Genomic DNA, 25710 nt, shown 5'->3' on the forward strand with positions numbered 1-25710 from the left:
CTGCCATAGTCATTGCTGGCCCAGACACTGGGGCTGAGGGTCGGGGCAGGGTCGGGGGCAATGTGGTGTCATTTTGTTTGTTGTGTGAATTGAGAAGCAGAGATGTGTCCTGGGGGGTGTCCTCATCATCATGAGTTCATTGGCTCCCTCTGTAAGTGGGTGGTGGCATCACAGTCCCTGACTGTGATGAAAGTTTCTATAGAAAGATTGTGATGAAAGTGTCTGTAGAAACTATAGAAAGTTTCTATAGACAGTGGGGATGTTCTGCCATTTTTGTGCCATTTTTGTATGTTCTAGTTGTCTGTTTCTCCCTCATCCCCTCTGGTGAGCATGCATAGGATACACAGCCATTCAACCAGCTGATCTCCTCATACCTGGTGTAACTGGATTATAGAATTGCTCTGTAAGTCTGCCTATAGGTTTGTTCCCCTGGGACTGGAGAGCTGAAGAGCAGAATATTCTGGCCGCTTCCATCAGCCAGGGGACCACGTGTCACTAGGAGCATGCACCTCCTGCCTTTCAGAATAAACATCATGGCAAAAGGGAAACCAATCTGACCAGATACAACCGTCAGAGAAGGAGCTGCTGCTCCAATGCCTTCTTTCCTCTTCCTTCCTCATTCCTTTCTCCTTTTGTATTGCATCTATGTGAGCCTGCAGACAGGGTCTGGCTTATCTTTCAATACATGTACAGCATTTTAGGCACTTTATAAGTGTTTTTATTAATAAGGCATATTTCACTTTCAGAAATGTTTCAAATCGAACAGGGTAAAAAAAGACAGGTTATTACGAATACACATTTGATTTAGGAAATGTATTTTAAATTCAATTTTCCCTTCACAATTCTTCACAAGCAAGGCCTGTATGTTCCATGCACACAAAAAAGCAGTTTAGTGAATGAACCAAAGTGGGTGGGATCAGGGAAAATGATTTGCAGTAGATGCTGATGTCACAGCAAAATTCACAGAGATGTGGAAAATGTTGAGTGACAATAAGAAACATAGATATAAATGATACCTACAGTTGTTTAAAGTAGTATCGCAGCAGTGCCATGCTGTCTTGAATTTGCAATAGGACTTGCACGGATACTTCAGTGTGCAAGATATATCAGTCACAGCCTGTCTCCTCAGTATACAAGAGTTTTTGCTGGTCAGTGGCAATGCTACTAACCGACTGAGACCCTACTGGCAATGCTATAGTTTATATCTGTCAACCTGAAGGAACATTTTACTGTTAATCTAGATCTCAGGGATTAAGATATATAGACGCATAAAGAAGTATTCCCCATTCCAATTTGCCTTTTTGTAGACACATAAAAGTACAGGAAACTCTTTTATACAGGGAGCTAGAGTGGTCTTCAGAGAGCTACAGCTCAAAATTAATCTCAAAGCTTTGAAGACATCTTAAATATTCTTATGGGTATCATGTCGCCTAAGGGTTATAGCTTGTGAAGCACTGGTGTAACTCTTTAGCTACTTTTTCTTCCTGGCATTTGCTTCAGCTGCTCAAGTGGTTTCCAACCATTACTTTAAAAGTTTCCTTTGACTAGCTTTGATTTGTTTTCATGGCAGTCATCTTTTCCCTTGAAGGAATGAAAAAGGGGAAAGTCTTTGGTGCACTATACAAAGTAAATGGATTCCAAATGCTATAGACAACTCTTTTATGTCTTAGAGTCACACTGTTGCAAACAACCCATCCTTAAACAACTATGATATGCTCTCACCCATGTATAATTATTATGACTCACCGTACTTACAAAATCTGGCAGAAACCTGATGAGCTTGAAACAAAAGGTTAGCTTTCATCTGGCTACAAAATTACGTGAGCATCCCTTGAGAAGGTAGCGACATTAGTAGAGAAATAAGAAAGCAGGCCTTCTAAAACAGAGTAAAAAGCTCAGGGTTTTTGAGAGCTCATAATAATATATATTTTCATATGCAAGGGGCTCCAACTCACACACTGCATTGCATCTAGTTGTGTCCATCTGCCAGTGACATCATTGGCAGAACAGTTCCCCCTATCTCCCTGTACCCCACCCCCCAAACTTCTCCAGGGGGGAGAGGAGAGCAAGGGGAAGTCTCCTTGTGTGATTTTGGATGGAGCCCATTCACTCTATGTTAACATGGGCTTCCCAATTGTTCTCCCAATATTTAATACTTGAGTTGGAGAGAATATGCAAAATGTGATTTGAGAAAGGCTGTGAAGGTATCTATTTCTATCATATTAGGTGTACCATGATTGTAATGTGCTTAATTGCCACAAAAGCTAGCTGAAAAAATCTTAGGAATGATTCTCAGGACTACATTTGATATAAGCTGAGGTTTTTTTTCTACACTTCTGCTGCAAGGAAGCAGTGCACCATACAATAAGTTTGCAACTCAGCAAATCCTAAAAAGGCTTCAAAAACTTCATTCAACCACAACTCCACGTCTTGCAGTTCCACTAAGTTTCAACATTCCAAAATGACTTCACCAGAGTAAAACTGTGGAATAGTCCATTCATGGTGACTTCATCATATCACAAGGATCATGAGAATTGACATACAGAATATTTTCAGCAAATGAGTGAAGCGCTAGAATTCTGAAGTAGCCACTTCCATCATATAAGCTTGGAGGAAAGAGGTTAAAATCAAGAGAGTACATTTCCTTGGGAATTTATACTCAAGACTTAGATAATGTGTCACTAACTAAAACAGAGCTCATGTGATCTGACTTTGCTGGAGTGTTTGGAAAGGAAAATATCCAAACTTAACAATTTTAATTTTCTCTAAAACTTAGTTAAGACTTCATTAGTGAATAGGCATTTTATGATATTTTCATTAAGGAGTGAATTTCACTCTGCGTAAATCAATTTGTGTAGGAATAAGATAATCACATGAGTGGGAAGATTTCTCACTACTTTTTTAGCTTAGGGAAAAATATGTTAAAGTGTATTTAACATTCTTTATACAGGCAAGCTGGTTGAAATATGAAAAACTTTTTGCGAAATTCCATGAACCTTCCACAAACATTCATGGCATTTCATTAACCAAGCCTGATTATTCCCCTAAGGTACAACTACTCATTACAGAGAACACAGGAATACATGGGAATGACATAACTAAAGCAGACTGTAGCAATTAATCTAGATTTAAAAACAGCATTTCAAATCCTCTAAGGCTTAAAATGGGAGCTTTAATCTAATTTAAAAATCTTAAATGTTCCCAACAAGCTCTGTCACATAATGAAATGTGGAAATGTGCTCTTGTTTTAGTCTCATTTCATTAAATTGTTTCATGACATTTATTTTAAATAAGTGTACCCTGATACACAACTGAAAAGAGGAACTGCTATTTGTACAAATGCTGTTTCAGTTTACAGTTCACCATTTAGTATGCAATTCCAAACTGCTTCTTCAGAATTTATATCAGAGATAATGACAGCTTAACAAGATGATCCCAAGATCAGCATGCCAAAATGTAATTGCTTAGGATAGTATGAGCTATGTCAGCCAACATTGCAAAAAATGACATTATGCTAGTATGACTGAAATGTCATGTCAGTGTCACATACAACTATTTAGTTCTGCAGTGCAGAGGTAGCAATGCATCTGCATAATTTTTACCAAAACACCCCAGTTAGAATTCATGCGTACATGTGAAACTCAAAAGTATTTCCTTATTGCAGTATTTGACATAAAATGGGGAAAGATCTCTCTTTTTTTTCTTTTTAGTAAGTGAGTATGTCTCTTCGCTCAGGAGTGCTACATTTTCCATGTTGCAAGCATACTATCCTTGGAGGGATTAAAACTGGGGTCCCAAACATGGTGTCCATGAGCACCTCTGAGACTGCAGACACTTCCCTTGGTGCCTGCCAGGCTTCCTGCCCCTCCTGATTTTTTGTTACTTGCTTAGAAGTGCTGCAAAGCAATGTGCTGGCCTCCAGCCACATCTTTATTTCCAAGAATGCCATGGGGCCCCAGAGGCACTCTTAGAAAAATAAAAATGGCAGACAGCTGCTGCCCGCTGCTTAATTTGGAAGCTTGCCAGCTGCCCAGAACAAAAAAGAAAATGGTGAGCTGCGGAGGGAACATCTTGGGGGTCTAGAGGGGGTGGCATGGAATGGGGGGGTGTTTTGTGGTTGGTGTGTGTGTGTGCAATCTGTCTGGGTTTGGGGGGCTTTGTGTGTGGGTATCTGGTGTAAGCGGGTGTTTTGTTTGTGAGTTTCTCTGAGCATCACCAGTATGCCATTCTGTGAAATGGGTATTTTAAAGTAGTTTGTGGGGGCTAATATGAGATTTTGCATTTGGGGTTCAGAGCCCACCTCTTCCTTGTACTCAGTTTCTCAGCCAAGTTACTTTTCTTTTAGCCTTACCAGTTTGCCTTCTGAGAAATGTGTATTTTGTGATTGGCCACACCCAGCATAGTAGCCATTCTGTAACACTGCATAGGACACTCTCTCAAAATTCCAAATGTGCCCACCAACCAAAAAAGGCTGGGACCCTTGGTTTAGAGAGAACAAATGTGAACAATATAGGGGCCATCAAGATAGACAAGAAGTGCACCCACTAAAGAACACAAACTATGCATGCAAACATAGCAGCATTTGACTCTAGCCCTAAAGTAGGGAAGACCTACCATGGACAGTGTTTCCTCTTCTCATATATAAACATCTCTCTGACACTACAATGCACTACACTATAAACTTCTCCACACATGACATTCTCCCTGATTAGCTCCAAAATGACACGTGAAAAGTGGAACTTTTAATGGTTTGGATTAAAGAAATTGACAGTAAAGTTCAAGTTGCAGAATGGTGCCTTCCCCCAAGGATCCTGCATCCTCAGAAAAGCTACTCCTGAGGGTCAGGAGATCCTCTGGAGTAGCATGATATGTCACATGAGGTGTGTGTGTTTGTGGGGGGGGGGGAGCTGCACCACAAAAATGAATTAGTAGAAATTCAGGACTGCCCTTGTACAAACAGAAATGCTTTCCACTCAAGTTATTGCTTTGTTGAATCCAAGACCATGTCAATTGCTAAAAACAACCAGGTTCATGAACAGAAACTGTTTGCGTGTATCACTGCTATTAAAATCAATAGGACATTTGCAATAGACAGCTAACATGAAGTGGCTATAGCCCTCAAAGTTACACTGATTTTTTTTTTTTAAAAAAAGGCTAGTGAAATGTCTCACATACCCTAATTTTCAGTTATTTAGATCCATGTTTTATTATGGTTTCTAACGGCTGGTTCTCAATCATTAACCCAAAATTCTGTAGGTGCGGCACGGCATTAGGACTGTGCACCTCCCCCTTTAAGCCCTAACATGTGGCCCTGAACATCCATCCATCCATACCCATATACATTCGATTCCCATGTTCCTTTCCCCCTATATCTCAAGGAGAAAAGATGACAGAAGTCATTTATATTTATAAATGGATGTACATATGTATGCCACGGGTTACATGGTTATTGGGTCGGGTGCTCACGGTCTTGATTACCTGCATACCCAAATCCCTGTCCCAATATTGTGCCAACCATCCCTAGGATAGATTTCATACTCATGTTGAGAAAAAGCATGTCTCAGTGATCACTTTGGTGTCCTTTTTACTCTCAGCACATGCACATGTCAGGAAAAGTAAAATGTAAAGTTGCTCCTGGGGCAATTTTGGCAAACAGCTTGGGCAAGTGTCCACTTTAAAAGCATCTTTATAAAAGTCTTCCTAGGAGAATGAAGCCTCTATTGTTGGACAAAGGAAGTAGACAGACAACCAGTTTTTTCTACTAAATCGTCTTAAAACGTTGCTAATAAAATATAATAATTATTCCCAAACACCTGAATAGTTCTCTGATGCTTTTAAGTTGTCTATTTTTGGTAAGATAAAAAGTTATGATACATTATGGAAACTACTTGTCATACTATCCTATTTCAACATGCAGCAGGCTGCCATAGATCCTACAGCTGTAAACAATTCTGTACCAGAATCTAGTTAATTAAATAAACCTGCTTAAAGACAAAAGGATGTCTGCCTGAAAAACCCCAATGCCGACACCCCTCTCCAGTATTGCTATATGCCAAGAAACAGTTATATTCCCAAAAGAGACGCATGACATTCCATTTCTGGTTTTAGAAGTAAGTTTGTAATGACAGTTTTGCATCCAGCTTCTTTTCCATTCCATAGCTTTTATTGTTGAAGAGATAACCTTTAACATGGTTCACTCTTGCAGCACTATATTCCACCCCCTTTTTACTCCTTCCACTTATACCTCTTTGCAATGACTTGGAGTGCATAAGAGCAACTATGCTTATGCATAACTCCTACACGTATCAGTGATGGATTTGTGCACATTACATCATCAAAACAAACAATAAATAGCAATCAAAGTTGAGTTCTTGGTAAACACTTGAAGGAAAAAGAATCCACACAGAGCGGTAACATAGGAAGAAATAATAATCATAGAAGAAAGGTAGCATCAGAGTTCTCCCTCCAGACTTCCAAAGCAGTCTAACTAACAATTAATGCTAGTCCTGAGTTCATTTCATTCATTTATTATATTTCTATACTGCCCCATAGCCGAAGCTATTAAACGTTGCTTTTAAACTTTGGTTACGAGTGCAATCCTGGTAAAGGAGGAGAAGCAAAGAGGAGGAGAAACGAGGGTGGCTCCACATGCAAACCATGGTTAGGAGTCTGAGAACATTACATCCGCACTGCACCTTAATGTGGAGAGCCAGGAAATGTGCACACACAAATCATGTACGTTTTCCCTGTTGTAATTAGAGCTGTGAACAAATGGCCTCTTGAAATTCTCCACCCTATTTTTGGGCAGAGAAATTGGGGGTACAATTTCGCTGAATTTCTTCAGGGGGAAGATACATTCTCAACAGTTTCTCATAGGTAGGGCTCACCATTGGCAGGTGTTGTAACACAGCCTCCTTTTTCCTTAAGGAGTTTGGGTCTTGTTGTGCTCCTAGTGCAAGTAGAAAAAGCATCAATGGTGTTGGCAGGCTGGCCCCCATTTTACATCCACCTCATTGCAGGTGTGAGGGGGGCAGTATTGTGTCTAGCTCCAGGAAGAGGTGGAGCTAGTACCAAGCCAAAATCTGTCCTCCAATTTCCTGAAAGTTTTCTTCCCCCATTAAAGAGGTTTCTACTGTTGTGCCTCATTCTCAGGGTGTTTTATAATTTATTTTTGTGGTGTTTTTGAGTTTACCTAATCACTGTGAGGTGGCTGAGAGTGCTGTGTGTGAGTTTACTTAGCTCTGCAGCCTTCCAGACTACCTGCGCTTCCTGATCTGAAAAAGACCTGATCTGAAAAAGACCTCACATCACCTTCGCCTGGGCTTTAATTGAAGTACAGAGAGCTGAGGAGGCTACAAGCTGCTGAAGAGATGATTGTACAATGAGAAACAGGAAACATGTACACGCTTCTCAGCCACCTCCTAAGTAAGGTAAGCACAAGGAACCCAAACCCAACTCATGGGATTTTCTCCAAAATTTTCTTCACCACTGAATTTCTTTTTGAAAGCAATTTCTTTTCTATCAAATTGAATGAGAATGATTGAAAAAAAATGTGGAATACATTTTCAGCACAGCACTAGTTTTAATTATTGCTTAAAACTCTTACCCAGAAATAGAACACTTAAATACTTTAAGAAAAAAATCCAAAAAGAAGTTAACCACTAGCTAACTAACTTGATTTAAAAAAAAAAAACCTTTAATACATCCTTAAAATGCATATCAGGAAACAACACTGGAATTCTGCTTTCCATTTATATCCAATGCAGAATTCTGTTTTTCCAGGCATTAAAATTAATAATTTCCTTCTATAAAACAAACGCTATATTATCAGGAGTTCCTACCCAATGCATAGCACTATGTTGCTGAGCAATTTATTTTCTTAATGCACCCATTATTCTTCATCAGTTATTTCTGTTTAGCCCTTGGATACCAGCATCTTCATAAAATAAAGGTCTGCCTTTAAAAAAAACAAATCGGGGACACTACTGTTGATTTCAGCAATAGGCATTTTTCACTATGGAGTAAGAATTTTAAATCAGCCAATACCAAATAAAGCTCTTACATTGCTACAAGCATCTGATAAAGATCTACGATAACTCTTAACTCTCTCCCCACCTGCAGCATCCAGATTAAGGAGGAGATCATTTCAGGACATGGTGTTTCCTCTACGAGCAACACTGCACAAAATATAACAGCCTCTAACCAATGAAAGGAGTAGTGATCTTAAGTTGTCTATATTATAAACCTGCATTGGTTTTGCACAAATTTAATGTGTAGGACTTCCTGTGAGGAATCCTTGGACTGGTCATCTTGTGAAAATGCTGATAATTCACAAGTCTGTGCTCAACTATAGAGTTAACTGGGTGTTTTGCAAACCGTCCTCTCTCAGCCTAACCTAACACAGAGCAATTGTGAGGATAAAATGGGATAGCTTCATGTATGGTTACATGGAACACAAATATAATGAATGAAGTATGAGATTGGCTCATCTCTAATGGTCAGTTCTTTAAGACAAGGTCAGCCCTACCATTAGGCAGAGTGAGGTGGCTGCCTGTGGTAGCAGATTTTGGGTGTCATGAAAGGCCAGTGAATTATTGGTTATTGTTGAAGTTTTATTGCCAAGGATTAGGAGAGGTGCTTGTGGGATTCTCTGTCTCAGGTGCCAAAATAACATGAGCAGCCTTGAGTACTATGGACCCTGACTTGGGGGTGGGGTGGGTGGGGCAGTTTTTGCTGCTCTACCTCAGGCAGCAAAATATCTTGGGCTGGCCCTGCTTTAATCACTGCCATTTGGACATATGGAGAACCTACGCTCCCTGCCACAGACTCTAGAACTGCCTTCCCCAACCTAGTGCCTTCAAGATATTTTGGATTTCCATCAGCCAGCACGGTCAGGAATTCTGGATTTGTAGCCCAAAACATTTGAAGGGCACAACGTTAGAGAAAACTGCTCTAGAACCTCTGAGTGTAGCCCTGTATGAGGAGAAAGGGAAAGGGGTTGAATATCTTAACTGGAGAGAACAGGATGAAAGGAACAAGTATGATAAAATTCCAAATAAAGGGGAAGACAGGAGTGTGAATGTCCAAGAATAACAGTTATATGTAAGCAACTTTGCCTTCTTCAAATGAATCCACATTCAGTCACAAATAGCATGAACTGTGGGAACAACAAGCAATAATCTGTCATCTCTCATACAAGATCACTTATAAAATGTCAAACGTGGAAAATCTGATACAGCAATATACAAGTTGTAAGGCTAAAGCTTCACACATGGGTTAGAATCAGGGCTGGCTCCAGGTTTTTGTGGGGCCAGGGCAAGAGGCTTCCAGGGCTCTCTCTCCCCATCTTCCATTCCCAGTATATACACTCATGGACTAGGCTGGCTGGCTAAGTCCCAGGTTCACTCATTCTTCCCCAGTGCTGTTGCTCTCCAATAGTTTCTCTTCTTACTCACCTGCACCTCTTCACCAAACCACTTATGCTGCTGTGTCTAGGTGGCCTCTGTAGTGACAGGCCAAGGGTGAACAGTGGCCTACAATGCTAAAGCAGGACTACAACATGAAGCTGCAGCCTTTCAGCAGCTCAGCTAGGATTTGGTGTCAGATAACAGTTCAGAGGTTCTGCTTGGCAATAGGTCTCAGCAGATGCCTACCCATATTGCCCGCTGACAGTAGGCAATGGGAAATAAGCCTTAAAAATAATATCATAATTGACTGTTCTGAAAACAGTTGTAATAAATATCAGCTCTTTTTTTTTTATTTCCACACTGCTAGTATCCATGTCTTTATTTATGATATTGTGCCAGACAATGAAAAATGTGTGATTTCTGATAAAAAGGAATCCATTCATCTTAGATCATTAACCACATTTACACAGGCTTTCTTCATCCTTTACATTTCTGCCAGCAAAATTCTTGCTCCATGGAGTTTTATGTTGTGGCTTTTCCCCTTCTAGTATTGAGCAAATATCAAATTTCAACATGAGCTCAACTGCCACAGATGCCACTAACTTAGCTAGCAAGAAGGAGGGATTGGAGCTAGCCCATAAAGCATCATCCAGATATTTGCCATTGCTGCAAGGACACTTGACACATCAGGTGGAGACCAAGACAAAAAAAAAACTGAGGTCATTTGGCAACATGCAAATTTAAATGTAAACAATTAATTGAAATAAAATTCTGTAGTTACCACCTTTACAAAAAACAAACAAACCCCAAAACAAGTGATCTGAGAAACTAATATCTCTCACCCCAAATTCCCCACCAGGAAAGCTTCCTCAATTATTTTTCAATTATAACAGTGTAAAATATTACATAATCCCCCTTTAGTTCTTTAAGGGAGCAATCCTATGTGGATTGACAGTTGCCTCAAAGCCCAGGGGAGACCACCTATTCAGTGCAGGGAGGGAGGAGTGGTGAGGAGCGGATCTCCTCCTTGTTCCCCCTGCCCTGCTTTTGCTGCTAGACAGCTAGCCACAGGGCTTCAGAGTGTGGGAAGCAGCATCCGGACAACACATAGGATGTGTCGTACCAGCATTTCTGACCTCCCCACCCCAGCCCACCCCCGGAAATGCCCCATTTTCTCCACTCTGCGCTGCCCTTACAAGTGCAGAGCTGATCCGCGCTGCCTACAAGGGGTGAGGGTCGGTCCTTTGGGAACCGACTTTGGGGTGCGGGCTCCGAGGTCATTTCCCAGGAACCGACCTATCCTATGGCAGTCTAGCCACTGACTAGCAGCCATAGGATTGTGCCCTACATCAAAATATAGCATTTTAGCAAACCCACAGACATGAAAATACTTATGGCTAGGACCAAGCGAAAAGTGTGGGGGGGGGATGGGGGGGACTCTCTAAATCATCAAGAGAGTTTTTATCAACTCTCTTAAGGACTAATATGAAAGAGAATGAAATCTTATTGAAGGAGAACCAGCCTCACTCCAAATGAGCTTTGTTTGTCCACATTTACAGTGATTGGCTCTGTAGCTCCATAATGTCATCCCATTCACTACATGATACCTGTGTGACTAGTACTACTCATGTGAGTACTCAAGGAAGCATTGCCCTCATTCTGAATGCGTTTAAATTGCCATTAGTGATGTCAGCATGTATCTAGATCTTAGTGCCTATTTTGATTGATTGATTTAATTTCTATACTGCCCAATAGCTGAAGCTCTCTGGGTGGTTCACAAAAATTAATATAGCATTGTGTTGTCAGCATATTTGATATGTGTTCCCGATTGGTTGGGATAACCCAGAAAGGAAAAAAATGTTGACCTGAAAAGACACACACCATAGCAGCAGCAGATAGGGGAAACAAATGGCAGCAAACAGAACAGCAAAAGGTAATCTTATTCCGTTAACTGGTTTTACAAGAAATATTTCATTCCCCACAAAGCCGTACTTTCAATATAAAAACTGCAACAATAAATGTTCTACACTGTCCTACTATTTTAATATATAAATATGAAAAGGTGTTGCAGCCCTATTTTTTAAAAATGGCTCCTCAACTTTAAATGTTGTGGGCACTAGACAAGAGACCTCCTGAGTACCCGACCCCTCACCCACATATTACACACATGGACACATTCTAATATTTCTTAGGGAGTAAATGAGCTGCCTGGCTAATGAAACATTTTTATGTGGTTTAGAAAATGAGTGAATGTGGCCCTACTTCCCCTCAGAATGAAACAACAAGGGAGAGGAGAAGCCTACATCCTATAAAAGGTTTTAGTCCTGTAGGATGGAGTCAAAAGGAAGAGGAGGGGGAAGAGACACAGACAAGAAGGTGCCCTTTGGCCCACAATATAGAATTTTGGTTTTGGCTTGGCTGCTACTGCTATTGTCAAGACTTTTTCTATATATGCATATCGTTTACACTGATGAAGCCTAATAAACTAGCTTAAGGGTGCAATCCTATGGGGATAGGTGGCCACCTCTGAACTCGGAGGCGACTGCCTATCCAATGCAGGACAGGAGAAGCATGGAGGGGATTGTTCCCTCCACGCTTCTCCTGCCCTGCATTTGTGTCTAGCTGCGGGAAGGCGGAGCGGGAGAGGAGGCTGCCAGATGACACATAGGATGTGTTGTACTGGCATTTCCACCTTCCCCGCCCCGGAACACCCCCCAGAACCCCATTTTGGCCGCTCCACACTCCTCTTCTGGGCATGGAGCACAGGGCTGTTCCACGCTGCCTGTGAAGCAGCGCGAAAGGGAAGGTCGGTTCTCTGGGAACTGACCTCAGAGTGTGGGCTCCGAAGTTGCTTCCTGGAAAATCACATATCCTATGGCCATCTAGCTGCTGACTAGCAGCCATAGGATTGCTCACTAAGTTACTTTGTAATTTCTGGCTGATTTTCAGTTCAGCATAACTGTAGGTTACCTGCCACTTTGGGTAATGGGCGAGTACAAAATAAAAATTAAAAAATCCAGGTTCAAGGCTCAACATGAGTGGCCCAACACTGCGGGGTTCCATTAGCAGCGGGCTCTGTGGCAGTGTATACAATTGAGCAAATGCATAACCATGTTTAGAAAAAAAAATTATATGGTTCAATATTTGTGGAGAAAGTAAATTGTACATTCTTAAACGCTGATACTGTAATCCTAAATATACTTACTAGAGAGTATGCCCTGTTAGTAACAATGGAACTGACTCATGAGTAAACAGGAAAACCAGTTGTTCCTAGGGCTCTCTGAACTCAGGAAGTTCCCCATACTTTTCTATAAGCAGAGTAATTTCTCCAGTCAGTAACCCTTGTGCCTGCACACAGCACTTGCCTACATAAAAGAAGATACCGCCACCCCCACCCCCCATACCCAGGTTGGTTCAGACTACTTCTTCCATGGGAATATTCTGCCCAGAAAAAGGAAGATGACCAATAATCAAGCAGAATAAAAACAGTAAAGTTATAAAAGCAAAACCTAAGGCAGTTAATAAAATTTAATGGCCAAAGTCAACAGATGATAAAGATAGGTGGTCTGCATTTAGTGTTTTATGGATGTTGCAGAGATTCCAATTGGCGGCTTTGTCCAACCTCCTCATTATATTTATTTCTGATCAAGATGTATAGTCAGATCTCACTGAATGTTTCTTCTAAGATTTGAAGGTCATGTTTTTCCAGCCTTCTTGTTGGATTCTAGAATAAGTTTGTCTCCAGTGTTTTCAGTTCTTCTTTCCACATTTTTTTTTCTGCAATCAAATGAAGCCTATGAGCTCACTCTACTTTTCCTGCTTCACCCAGACTCTCTTTTTATGAGTGAATTCGAAATAGATAAGATAGATAATGAAGAAAATTAACCAAGTGGGAAAGAGAACAGTAGAAATTAAATAAGTAACAGATCTCTCTTCTCTGTGCCAAAGTTAGAATTCATTAGAATACAAAGGATTTATCTTAATTCCAGTCCAATCAGCTTGCACATGCTTGACAGGTATACAGTATTAAAGCATTTCAAATTTAATATTTTTTACAAGTTTACTTTTGTAACGATCTGTGAGTTTTGTATATGTTGCCAGTAACTTGTAAGACAGACAGAAGATGGCAAGCAGATGCTTTTATCTCTGAATAAATATCAGACATTAAAGTAAATATTTCTGATAAATCAAAAACAATTAAATATCAGAGTAATTTGGTTTCATAAAATCCACCCTAAATCCACCCTAACATCAAGTCAGGCTGGTGTAAAAAAAGAGAAAAATAAATGTTGTACGAGAAAAATAAATATGCATTATTAGAAATACATGTCTTGCATTTATCACACCTGGGCCCTGATACATCTAGTTAGTTGTGACAAAGAACTTCCATTGAAAGCAACTAGATTTATGTCTTGATAAATTTGTCCACTTGTTTCAAGGAGACTTATAATGTGATTCGGTTGTGTCAGGTGGCAAGCTATAGGATAGTGTCTAAGTCCCCAGTTCTATGGGATCCTGAAGATCTGTCGACACTGGGGACACCACACTGATATGTGACCAGAGTCATGATGACAGCATAAAACTATGCAGGTACAACCACACCACCACCACAATACTGAAAATAAATAAAAGAGCAAAAAAAACCCCCCACCACAACAACCATTGTCCCTCACCTTCTGCCGTACCACAGTGATGACACAGCCATGACACAGCACAGGATTCTAACTAATTTATTTACATAATTAGTTCACATAGTTACATAATCACAGCACACAGACAGCAACATATACATCCATCAGGGTGCTCATAATTCATTTACCCTAACAGGACATCTGGCATGGGGTTACATACATTGCATGGCCTCATGTCAAGCAAACTTAGAGCACACAAGGGGGAACTTTGGTGATGGAAACCATGGTGAAAGGGCACTTTGCAGAAGAAAGGAACACTTGGCAAAAATAACCTACGCTCAGAATAACTATAGGAAGACTTATAATTCCTTACCTCAGAATGTTTCCAGGTACAGTGCTTCAGGATTGTAGGGAAAAAGCATTCCCATTGGCCAAAGTGGGTCAACGAGAATTTGTGGTCTGTAGCCATAATTTATTTGCACAAAACTGAATGTTTAAATAGCTATTATAAATAAAACAGTTATAATCCAATGATAACAAAGAAATTTATTTTAATGTAAATGATTCATAAATATTGTTAGCTAATTAATAAATAATGTTAATGGAACATCAAAGGCTTTTGTTTGCTACCTCTCCAACCCCTCCCCCACAAAGAAAAGTAGATATTGTGTCACAAGAACCTAAGTATATTGACTCAGAATATGAGACTTACTTTTCAGTAAATGTGTATATGATTGCCGTTCTAGCGTAACTGCATTCAGGTGCAGGATAGGCAATGGGGTTGTTAAATGGAACAACGCAGAACAAAATAGGTTAATTCCAGCAAAGGATGATTTATATCAATCTGATCTCAAAACAATTAGGATTTTACAAAGTTTAATAATTTAGTTCTGCATTTTCTACAAATATAAATGAAAACATAGCATATGCTACAAAATGAAAAATTAAAAGAAACAACATCAAATGTTAACAACTTATGGAAAATCTGTCTCTGTAAACTGGTATCATAAAATAAATAAAATGTAGAAAATATTTATTCCCGCCCCCCCGCGCCTGCAAAAAATCACAGCTTTAATATCATACAACTTCTTCTTGGGAGTTCTGTATTATTGGTTCAGACCCAAGGGACTTATTTTATCAAACCTATGATATCTACTGATAATGAAGCAGGACAGGATTCCAAGTCAGGCTAGGCCTTGATATGTGACCCTTCTTAAAACAGCACAACAGGGGTCATTGAGAGATAAATTCAAATTTCAATTGTTCAGTGCAATCCTTTGCATATGTACTCAGAAGTAATTTCCACTGTATTCAATGGGGCTTACTCCTTAGTAACCCTTCTTAGGACTGTAGCTTTGGTTCTAGTAGTATCAAGGCGAACTTAGATATGGTTCTGACATTATGAATTATTTTTCTTTGAAAAGGAAGAAATAGATGAGACACCTACAGTGACTCTCTATTATAAGTTAGTTTATTGTGTTTTAAAATACTATATACCCACCAGTTTTCAACATTTCATCTCATACTTCCAACATTCTCTCAGTACAAATACAGAACCCAGGGTAGAGCTATGACGATGAGCAAACTTTTTCCTAATGGTTGGGGTCACCAACGGGCATGTTTAGCTCCCATCCCAAGGTGTACCTGACTGCATCTTTTTCCTTTTTCCTATATAAGTGAATGGCTGCCATTCTACTTCTATAGAGAAAAGCAAAAGGTTGCATCTGTGATCAATGTGGTGGTGGGGACAAAACCTGACTCTGGGTGGCTTCAGTCTTCATTGATTAAGGCACCATGAAGGAGGGAAGCACTGTGCTTCCATTCTCTGCTGAAAACAGCTCCTGGATGCTGGGGAAGAGGGAAATATTTTTCCGAAGCTTTCCCTCACTCTACCTCAGGAGATACATCGGAGGAGGGAGAAAAGAATGAGAGCAACGCAAAACTTCTGTAGAAAGCATTACTCAAGAGTAGTAGCAGTTATTTGCCTTTAAAGGGGGAATCTGACCACCTGGTTTTGAGACAACATGGCACATCTATAACAAGTACAGTTTCATTTAAGCCATGAACTAAGTCTGGCAGTTCTGGTAAGTGTCTTAACTTTGTGCTCACACATGCCTTGGCTAGTTCAGAAATCATCTGGATAATGGATTTTAAAAAATATAAGTATTCACAGGGTATGCTGTTTTCTGGGAACCGATCTCGGAGCCTGCGCTCCAAGGTTGGTTCCCGGAAAACTGACCTCCTCCCACTTCCACGCTGCCTCGGAGGCAGCGTGGACAACCCCATCCTCCGCGCTCGCAAGAGGAGCGTGGAGGGGCCGAAAAGGGGCGTAGCTGGTGGTGTTCCAGGGTGGGGAGGGCATAGCTGCATTCACAACACATCCACTGTGTCGTACAGCAGCCTTCTTCCCCGTTCTGTGCTCCTGTGGCTAGACAGCTTCAATCGGCTGTCTAGCCAAAAAAGCAGGGCAGGGGAAGCATGGAGGACATGACCCCCTCTGAGCTTCTCCTGCTTTGCTTAGAATAGGTGGTCACCTCTGAGTTCGGAGGCGGCTGCCTATCTCAATCCAATTGCACTCTAAATCACTTACTACAAGGAAATAATAGTATAGGGTTGTGCTGATCTTCTTGACTACAGAGCTAATATATACCCTATAAGATGCCAAGAGGTACAGCAGGGGCATTGCTAGGTTCTTAAAAGATCCAGGGCACAGGCCCATAACACAAATTTGTGTGTGTGTGTGTGTGTGTGGTGTGCTTGCATGTGTGTATAGATTACATACACAAGAAGTGTGCACTGACACCCCACCCCACTTCAATTCACACCACAATTCAGTGTTTTGAAAAACATCCCACTTCTCTTCTGGCCAATTTGTAGTTGATCCAATTCAGCTCAGCACCAAACCTGAGTCAAGGTTTTGAAAAATGAGTCTTTATGCTTCCTGCTGACTACCACGGGAAATTAGAAAAACAAACAAACACCCTGTAACTTTTTTCTCTTGGTCAGAACTGGATGATAATTTCAGGCACAGAGCCCCCTAGAAGGGGATTACACCTGCCCAATGCCAGAAAAATAGATGCAAGGTTATATATTTTCTTCTAAAGGGCACTGCCAATAACATTTTTATTACTTGGAAGAATTGGATAAAATTTTCAGGAGTCATTGCCCCATCAGAGGAGATCATGTCTGCCAAATTTCAGAATGATAGCCTCAGGGGTGGTGGTGCAAGGGCATTTTGAGGTCTCCAAAAGAGGACATACTTATTTTTCTTGTGGACCACTGTTCTAAAAATTACAGACAGCCTAGAGTTGTCCCTAAGTAAGAAACCAGCAAAGGATGGGTGCAGTGGTTCATGTGGAAGGGGAGTTCTCCAATTTGGGAAGGAAGCAATTTGCTTTCCCTTCCCTTCATCCCTTCCCCAATAGCTTTTGGGTAAGTTTGTATGAAAATGCACAGGTCATCAGAGGTGTCCCCAAGGCAAGAAACCTGCAAAGTTACTGAAGGATATACATGCATGCAAATTTAGAATTACTGGAATTTATTTACATTTCACCAGTGTTAGCAGCAGCGGAATATTGGCGGGAAGGTGCTATTGCGCTCATGTCCTGCTTGCAGGTTTCCCGTGGGCATCTGGTTGGGCACTGTGTGAACAGAATGCTAGACTAGATGGACCTTGGTTTGATGCAGTATGGCTCTTCTTATGTTCTTACAGAGTGCCTTTGAGCATATTGTGAATGCTTTTCCTTCACCACTGAGCACTTACATTCTCCCCCTATCAGTTCTATTCCCCTCCATGCAACCATCCCTCCTCATCCTATCATCCTCCAGTAACTCTTCATAAAAACAGATGTCTTGCTTTGTGCAACTCTCCTCTACCTCCTCCTTGTTATGCTCAAGCTCTCATTGTATCTTCCTCACCATAACTTCATTTGTGCCAAGACTTCACCAGGATTCAGCCACTGAGTCTGTTTTCAAAACTAGGATTAAGTTATGGAGAAGCTCTGAGCATGTACTAAGTGCCTTTCCCTCACCTCTGAAGCTAGAGTTCATGCAAAATTAAAAACACACACAAATGACTAAATATGCATAGGACTGAGCTGAAAGGATAGTTAATTCATTAGACAGAATTGGGCAGGCACTGTATTAAGCCTGCAGTGCCATGCTCACAACTCAGGACTTATTTCTGAGTAAACATGCAGAACATCAGGGTGCAAACCTCCCTGCAAAAGTAACTTGTGCTGGAATCCTATGCACACTTTCCTGAGGGTAAGCCTCATTAAACATAATGGGGCTTCTGAGTAGGCATACATAGGGTTGTATAGATTAGCAGTATTTATCTCCCCTCCACTTAAAAACAAACCCAAAACTCCTTTTTTATTACAGCTTTCTGTTCAGAGGAACATAGGAAGCTGCCTTATACTGAGTCAGACTCTGGGTCCATCTAGCCCAGTATTGTCACCACTGACTGGCAGCAGCAGCTCTCCAGAGTTTCAGGCAGGATTCTTTCCTAGCCCTGCCTGGAGATGGTGGGGATTGAACCTGGGACTTTTGGCATGCCAAGCGTGTGCTCTACCACTGAGCTACAGCCCTTCCTACTGGTCAATAATGGCAACTGACAAACAAAACAGACCCAGATTTGTTTCTCTGCAACCATGTGAACCCACTTTTCTCAAAGACTTTAGTGAGGAGAAGGAGAAAAACCAACCCTCCTGTGTGTTTGTATAAAGTCAAATACAGTTCAGAACTTCTCTTGCCCACCAAAGAGAACTGTCTTTAAGAATTCCCCAAGATATGGGTAGAATAAAGAAGAGAAAGAAAGAACAGGATAGGGGAAGGAAGAAGAAAAGAACAGTGATTGGAAATGCGCAGGGGCCAAGGGTGGTGGTGGTGGTAGAGAGGATTTCCTAAGCCAAGTGGCTCCTTTCAGAGAGGTAGTACTTGAGAGGAATTTAGGAGGCTGTGGAGGGTTTGTAAGGATTGCATGTACTTACATTAACTTTATGAGGTGAGGTGGCTGTGAGCTTTTTCTAGCTTTTTTTAAAAAAACTGTAGAACCTATTTAAAAGCCCCAGCAGTTCCCCGATCATGATGCCACATAGTACTAACCCTCCTTTTGGAATAATTTGAGTTCTACAGCTATTTTGGAGAAATTAAAGTGGAGGAGGAGAAAGAAGTTCGTGGAGGTTGATGGGATCCTTTGCTGTACTGAAGCTACTAAATGTCTGCAGAAGCCAAAGGTTCCAGTTTGGGGCAGTAAAATCAGATGCTGTGTGAAAAGCAGCATTTCACATGGAGCTCTTTCTTGCCTTACTTCTCCCTCTTCAAAATTTCATTGCAAGCAAGCTCCCAACAGTGGGCATGTAAGAGCAGAAAAGTAGGGGGATATAGGTTTTTTGCACCTCAAAGAAAACAGTACACCAGAGATTAAGGATAGTGACCTCCTAATGGTCACCTCTAACACCTTCTGATTAGGATCTCTAAATACCTGTGTGGCTTGACAGTTTTTACTTTTCTTTTTAGTCTTTGAGAAAAGGAAAATTTATGCATGGCTAGCACAAAAGCCACTGGACCTAACTGTGTGAAATTTGGCAGGTTCAGTCAGCTCTATAGGAGCTGCCAGGTCTCCAAATTCCATGAACATATGTGGAAGCACACAAAAAATATAGCTCTTTGCTTTGACAGATTTTCTTGAAAATAGCAAATTTTAGCTGTGACTAGCACAAAAGCCACTGGACCTAACTGCCTGAAATTGGGCAGGTTTAATCACATCCAAGGGGGCTACAAGGTCTCCATATTTCATTTATTTATCATACAAACTAAAGAAGTTATGGCTGTTTCTGTTTTCCAATGCAAGTCAATGGGAAAATGTAAAAACTGGCAATTAGGACAGCTCGAAAGATCTGGGGCACAGCTCAGAAAGATCCAGGGCCTGTGCCCAGGTGGGCCTCCGCCGACGATACCCTTGGGCTACAGCTCCACCATGCTATCACTGTATCCATGCTTGGATCTGGTCACTGAATTAACAAAAGAAAGGAATTCTCCCCTTATGCCATCACTGAGATTCAAAAGTCCAGTCCTATGAGGTATTGTCTCCAGACTCGTAGACTTCATTACAAGTGCATAATAACAACTTTCTCTCTAGAATATTACGCTTAGTAATACATGTTCCACAATCGAAAGGGCAATAAAACTGCAGTTGTATGACAGAGTATGCCTATTATCAAAAAAACCCAAACTAATGACAATATAGCAATTTTATTCTTACCAGCAGTAGTGGTAAGAATACAAAGTGAGATACTTTGAAGGATAGGAAGAGGGAGAAAGAGGTATTCCTGCCTCCACCTTCTCCTCATATCTCCTACCAGCAAAGGTGTGGGGAGCCCTTACTGGTAGATGCAAGGAGGCAATAGGGGCAGCGGGCAGCTGAGGTCAGCACTGTGCAGATGCATGGCTGCTAGCAGCACCCTTCACGGGCTGTTAAAGCTGCTGCTAGTAAGAATACAATTGCTGCGCTCTTAACTACCAACCCAGCGCTTCTGAAGTTTTAAAGTACAACTCACCGAAGTCCACCTTTCTAACTTTCTACAACAGGAATATCAGTTAACATTGAACAAGTTTATATTTCACTTTCAGTGTTAATAAAAGTATATATAGCCAGCATCTATTTGAATAGAACTTTCAGCATGACAGGGAGGGAGGGAGGGAGCCTGTCTCTTGAAGGAGCCACACAACAATAATGGTGCACTGTCAGCCCAACGAAGGGAGGGGAAAGACCCAACTAGGACATCTGTAGGTTGCAACCCGAAGTTTGAGAAACATTGGCATTATGTAACAATGAGCACACTGACTTTATTTATTTAAAGCATTTAACTTCACTCTTTAGCCAGCTTTTGCATTCCTCTGCCAAGGGTGAGGGGAGTCCCTTTCCCTCTTGGGTTGCTGTTCAGCGCCAGTGGCCTCTTCCTATACGTTTCACTATCTCACCAGCTAGTTTATTAGGAGTGTTTAACTTTTGGAGAATATTTATTAACCATTTTTCTTAGTTTTCAGTAAAATGAATTTTTCAGATCCAGCTTCATCACTTAAATATTTCAACAACTCCAACAGCATTCTTTTTCTTCATAGCACAGTTTGGGTTCGTATGCTTTCAACTAACTACAAGGTAGAAGAGGTCCAAACGTGCATATGTACAATTTACTTTTATTTTTAAAAGCTTCATAATTTATTTAAATGATAAAATTCTAGAACTTTCATTCTGAAATGCATAATTTGTGCAAAGTGGACATGCAATAATGATTCTTTTATTTTAAAAAATTACATTGGCTTGGATCCAACAAACTGTGAACTGAACCCCGAGGTCTTTTTCACCCACCACCCAGGACAACTCCCTGAAAAGCTGAACCTGAGGATAAGAAGACATTTGGTGTCATGTCCAATGTAGCATGGGGGCGGCATCTGTGCTTATGTGTAGATAGGAGAAATTGTGGATCCCTTTTTTTTACTTGTCCTTGTCCTTCATCCAACCCAGTATATTTTTTACTAAATGAATATATAACTTTATTTTATCATCTAATCCTTGATGGTACTTTAAAACACCCAAAATATAATTTATGGTAGATGCATGTTAATGCTGCAGGTTGTTTGAATGAGAACACCCAGCTCAGATGCCTTTCAGCACTCAAAGCAATTCTTTTTTGGAATCTCAAATGGTAAACGGATGCAATGAGTTATGTGGGGACTTCTAGAGTATTGAATAGTTCCAGGTGACTATTTAGAACACATGCTTAAGAAACATAAACACACTTAGACCACTGCTAATTTAAAGAGAACAATATGGTCTTTTTTCAGTACTGGCATTTAATATGCAGACTTTCCCATTATTTCAATAAAACAAAGGAAGGCTTTTCAGTCACTGCTCCCTCCTCAAATCTGTTTTGCCTAACAAGCTGCTTAAGTGCTAGTGCCCCAAGAAAATTCTCTTCCAAACCATTTATCTCATTTTATTTCACTTTAATACAAAAGTGTTAAAGAAACCAAGAAAGAGCGTTTTACAGCTTGGGTCTCGTTAAAAAGTAATATTTACATCTTCATAAAGGATGTGCACATTTCTTCTGCAGAATATATAAAACTGTTATTCACTTTGTATAATCATTTTTCCCCTTCATGGATCACTGCCTTGTTGTGGCGAAGGGGCTTGCGTAACTCAATGAAGCCATAAGCTATGCCGTGAAGGGCCACCCAAGATGGACAGGTCATGGCAGAGAGTTCTGACAAAATGTGGTCCACTGGAGAAGGAAATGGCAACCCACTCCAGTATTCTTGCCAAGAAAACCCCATGGAATGTATCACAAGGCTAAACGAGATGACGCCGGAAGATGAGCCCCTCAGGTCGGAAGGTGTCCAATATGCTACTGGGGAAGAGCAGAGGGTATTTCCAAGTAGCGCCAGAAAGAGTGAAGCGGCTGGGCCAAAGCCGAAAGGACACTCAGCTGTGGATGTGTCTGGTGGTGAAAAGAAAATCCGATGCTGTAAAGAACAATATTGTTTAGGAACCTGGAATGTCAGATCAATGAATCAAGGTAAGCTGGAGGTGGTCAAACATGAGATGGCAAGATTGAACATCGACATCTTGGGAATCAGCGAACTAAAATGGACAGGCATGGGCGAATTTAATTCAGGTGACTATCATATCTACTATTGTGGGCAAGAATCCCTTAGAAGAAATGGAGTAGCACTCATAGTCAACAAAAGGGTGGGAAAAGCAGTACTGGGGTACAATCTTAAAAATGATAGAATGATCTCAGTACGAATCCAAGGCAAACCATTCAACATCACAGTAATTCAAGTCTATGCCCCAACCACTGAGGCCGAAGAAGCTGAGGTTGATCGGTTCTATGAAGACCTACAACACCTTCTAGAACTAACACCAAAAAAAGATGTCCTCTTCATTATAGGGGATTGGAATGCTAAAGTAGGAAGTCAAGAAATCACCGGGATAACAGGCAGGCATGGCCTTGGTGTACAAAATGAAGCAGGACAAAAGCTAATAGAGTTTTGCCAAGAGAACATGCTGATCATAGCAAACACTCTTTTCCAACAGCACAAGAGGCGACTCTACACATGGACATCACCAGATGGTCAATATCGAAATCAGATTGATTATGTCCTTTGCAGCCAAAGATGGAGAAGCTCCATACAGTCAGTCAAAACAAGACCTGGAGCTGACTGTGGCTCAGATCATGAGCTGCTTCTTGCAAAATTTCAGCTTAAATTGAAGAACGTCGGGAAAACCACTAAACCATTCAGGTATGACCTAAATCATATCCCTGATGAATATACAGTGGAGGTGAGGAATAGATTTCAGGGATTAGACCTGATAGACAGAGTGCCTGAGGAACTATGGACGGAGGTCCGTAACATTGTTCAGGAGGCAGCAACGAAATCCATCCCAAAGAAAAAGAAATGCAAGAAAGCAAAGTGGCTGTCTGATGAGGCTTTACAAGTAGCTGAGGAAAGAAGGGAAGCGAAAAGCAAGGGAGAAAGGGGAAGATATACCCAACTGAATGCAGAGTTCCAGAGAATAGCAAGGAGAGACAAGAAGGCCTTCTTAAATGAACAATGCAAAGAAATCGAGGAAAACAACAGAATGGGAAAGACTAGAGATCTCTTCAAGAAAATTGGAGATCTCAAGGGAATGTTTTGTGCAAAGATGGGCATGATAAAGGACAAAGAAGGCAGGGACCTAACGGAAGCAGATGAGATTAAGAAGAGGTGGCAAGAATACACAGAAGAACTATACAGGAAAGATCTGAATGTCCCTGATAGCCATGATAGTGCGGTCACTGAACTTGAGCCGGACATCCTCGAGAGTGAAGTCAAGTGGGCCTTAGGAAGCATTAATAACAACAAAGCTAGCGGAGATGACAGTATTCCAGCCGAGCTATTTAAAATCCTAAAAGATGATGCTGTTAAAGTGCTGCATTCAATATGCCAACAAATCTGGAACACTCAACAGTGGCCACAAGACTGGAAAAGGTCAGTTTACATTCCAATTCCAAAGAAGGGCAACGCCAAAGAGTGTTCAAACTACCGCACAATTGCGCTCATTTCACATGCCAGCAAGGTGATGCTCAAAATCCTACAAGGTAGGCTTCAGCAGTATGCGAACCGAGAACTACCGGAAGTACAAGCTGGGTTTAGAAGAGGCAGAGGAACTAGAGATCAAATCGCCAACATTCGCTGCATCATGGAGAAAGCAAGAGAATTCCAGAAAAACGTCTATTTCTGCTTCATTGACTACGCTAAAGCCTTTGATTGTGTGGATCACAACAAACTGTGGCAAATTCTGAAAGTGATGGGAGTACCAGACCACCTTACCTGTCTCCTGAGAAACCTGTACAAGGGTCAAGAAGCAACAGTAAGAACCAGACATGGAACAACCGATTGGTTCAAAATTGGGAAAGGAGTACGACAAGGCTGCATATTTTCACCCTGCTTATTTAACTTATATGCAGAGTACATCATGAGAAATGCTGGGTTGGATGAATCAGAGGTCGGAATTAAGATTGCTGGGAGAATTATCAACAACCTCCGATATGCAGACGATACCACCCTAATGGCAGAAAGCGAAGAGGATCTAAAGAGCCTCTTGTTGAGGGTGAAAGAGGAGAGTGCAAAAGCTGGTTTGAAACTCAACATTAAAAAAACGAAGATCATGGCATCTGGCCCCATCACTTCCTGGCATATAGAAGGGGAAGAAATGGAAGCAGTGACAGATTTTACTTTCTTGGGTTCCAAGATCACTGCAGACGGTGACTGTAGCCATGAAATTAAAAGACGCTTGCTCCTTGGGAGGAAAGCTATGGCCAACCTAGACAGCATAGTAAGAAGCAGAGACATCACCTTGCCGACAAAGGTCCGTCTAATCAAAGCTATGGTTTTCCCAGTAGTAATGTATGGCTGTGAGAGCTGGACTATAAGGAAGGCTGAGCGCCGAAGAATTGATGCTTTCGAACTGTGGTGCTGGAGAAGACTCTTACGAGTGCCCTGGACTGCAAGGAGGTCAAATCAGTCCATCCTAAAGGAAATCAACCCTGAGTGCTCATTGGAAGGACAGATACTGAAGCTGAAGCTCCAATATTTTGGCCACCTAATGCGAAGAGAAAACTCCCTGGAAAAGACCCTGATGCTGGGAAAGACTGAAGGCAAAAGGAGAAGGGGACGGCAGAGGATGAGATGGCTAGATAGCATCACGGATGCAATGAATATGAACTTGAGCACGCTCCGGGAGAGAGCGCAGGACAGGAAGGCCTGGCGTGCTATGGTCCATGGGGTCACGAAGAGTCGGACACGACTGAACGTCTGAACAACAACAATAATCATTTTTATTCTTTGTGAATTGTCTTTAATAAAATTTGAGTACATCTAAAATGTGCCGTCTTCTACAATAGCAGGAAAGAGCAGTACTGGTACCGCTTTTGTGGGTATACCATGAAAATAATAGTTAATATAGAACTAATATGCAAATTTAGTTGGGATAAATGCTCTGGTTTCATCGTATCCAGTTCAAAGGAATAAATTACCACCAAATATAAAAGGTATCACTAAGTGCTTGGAAAAAAACAACAGACAGTATCAATCTGATCCACTCGGTCATTACCACTATGGTATAA

General features: G+C 41.2%; 1 protein-coding gene across 1 annotated transcript in view; it reads right to left on the reverse strand.

Annotated features, from left to right (window-relative positions):
• The window catches only part of KIF6 (kinesin family member 6), a 271710-nt gene that overhangs the window by 134101 nt on the left and 111899 nt on the right, over positions 1–25710 (reverse strand). The window contains exon 14 of the mRNA XM_084828534.1: positions 14751–14789. Within this exon, the coding sequence (XP_084684660.1) occupies positions 14751–14789 (39 nt within the window). The remainder of the gene's footprint in view (positions 1–14750; positions 14790–25710) is intronic.

This window comes from Heloderma suspectum, chromosome 1, assembly GCF_057233095.1.
Source record: "Heloderma suspectum isolate Gila_16-S chromosome 1, 16-S_ref, whole genome shotgun sequence".
Taxonomy (NCBI): Eukaryota; Metazoa; Chordata; class Lepidosauria; order Squamata; family Helodermatidae; genus Heloderma; species Heloderma suspectum.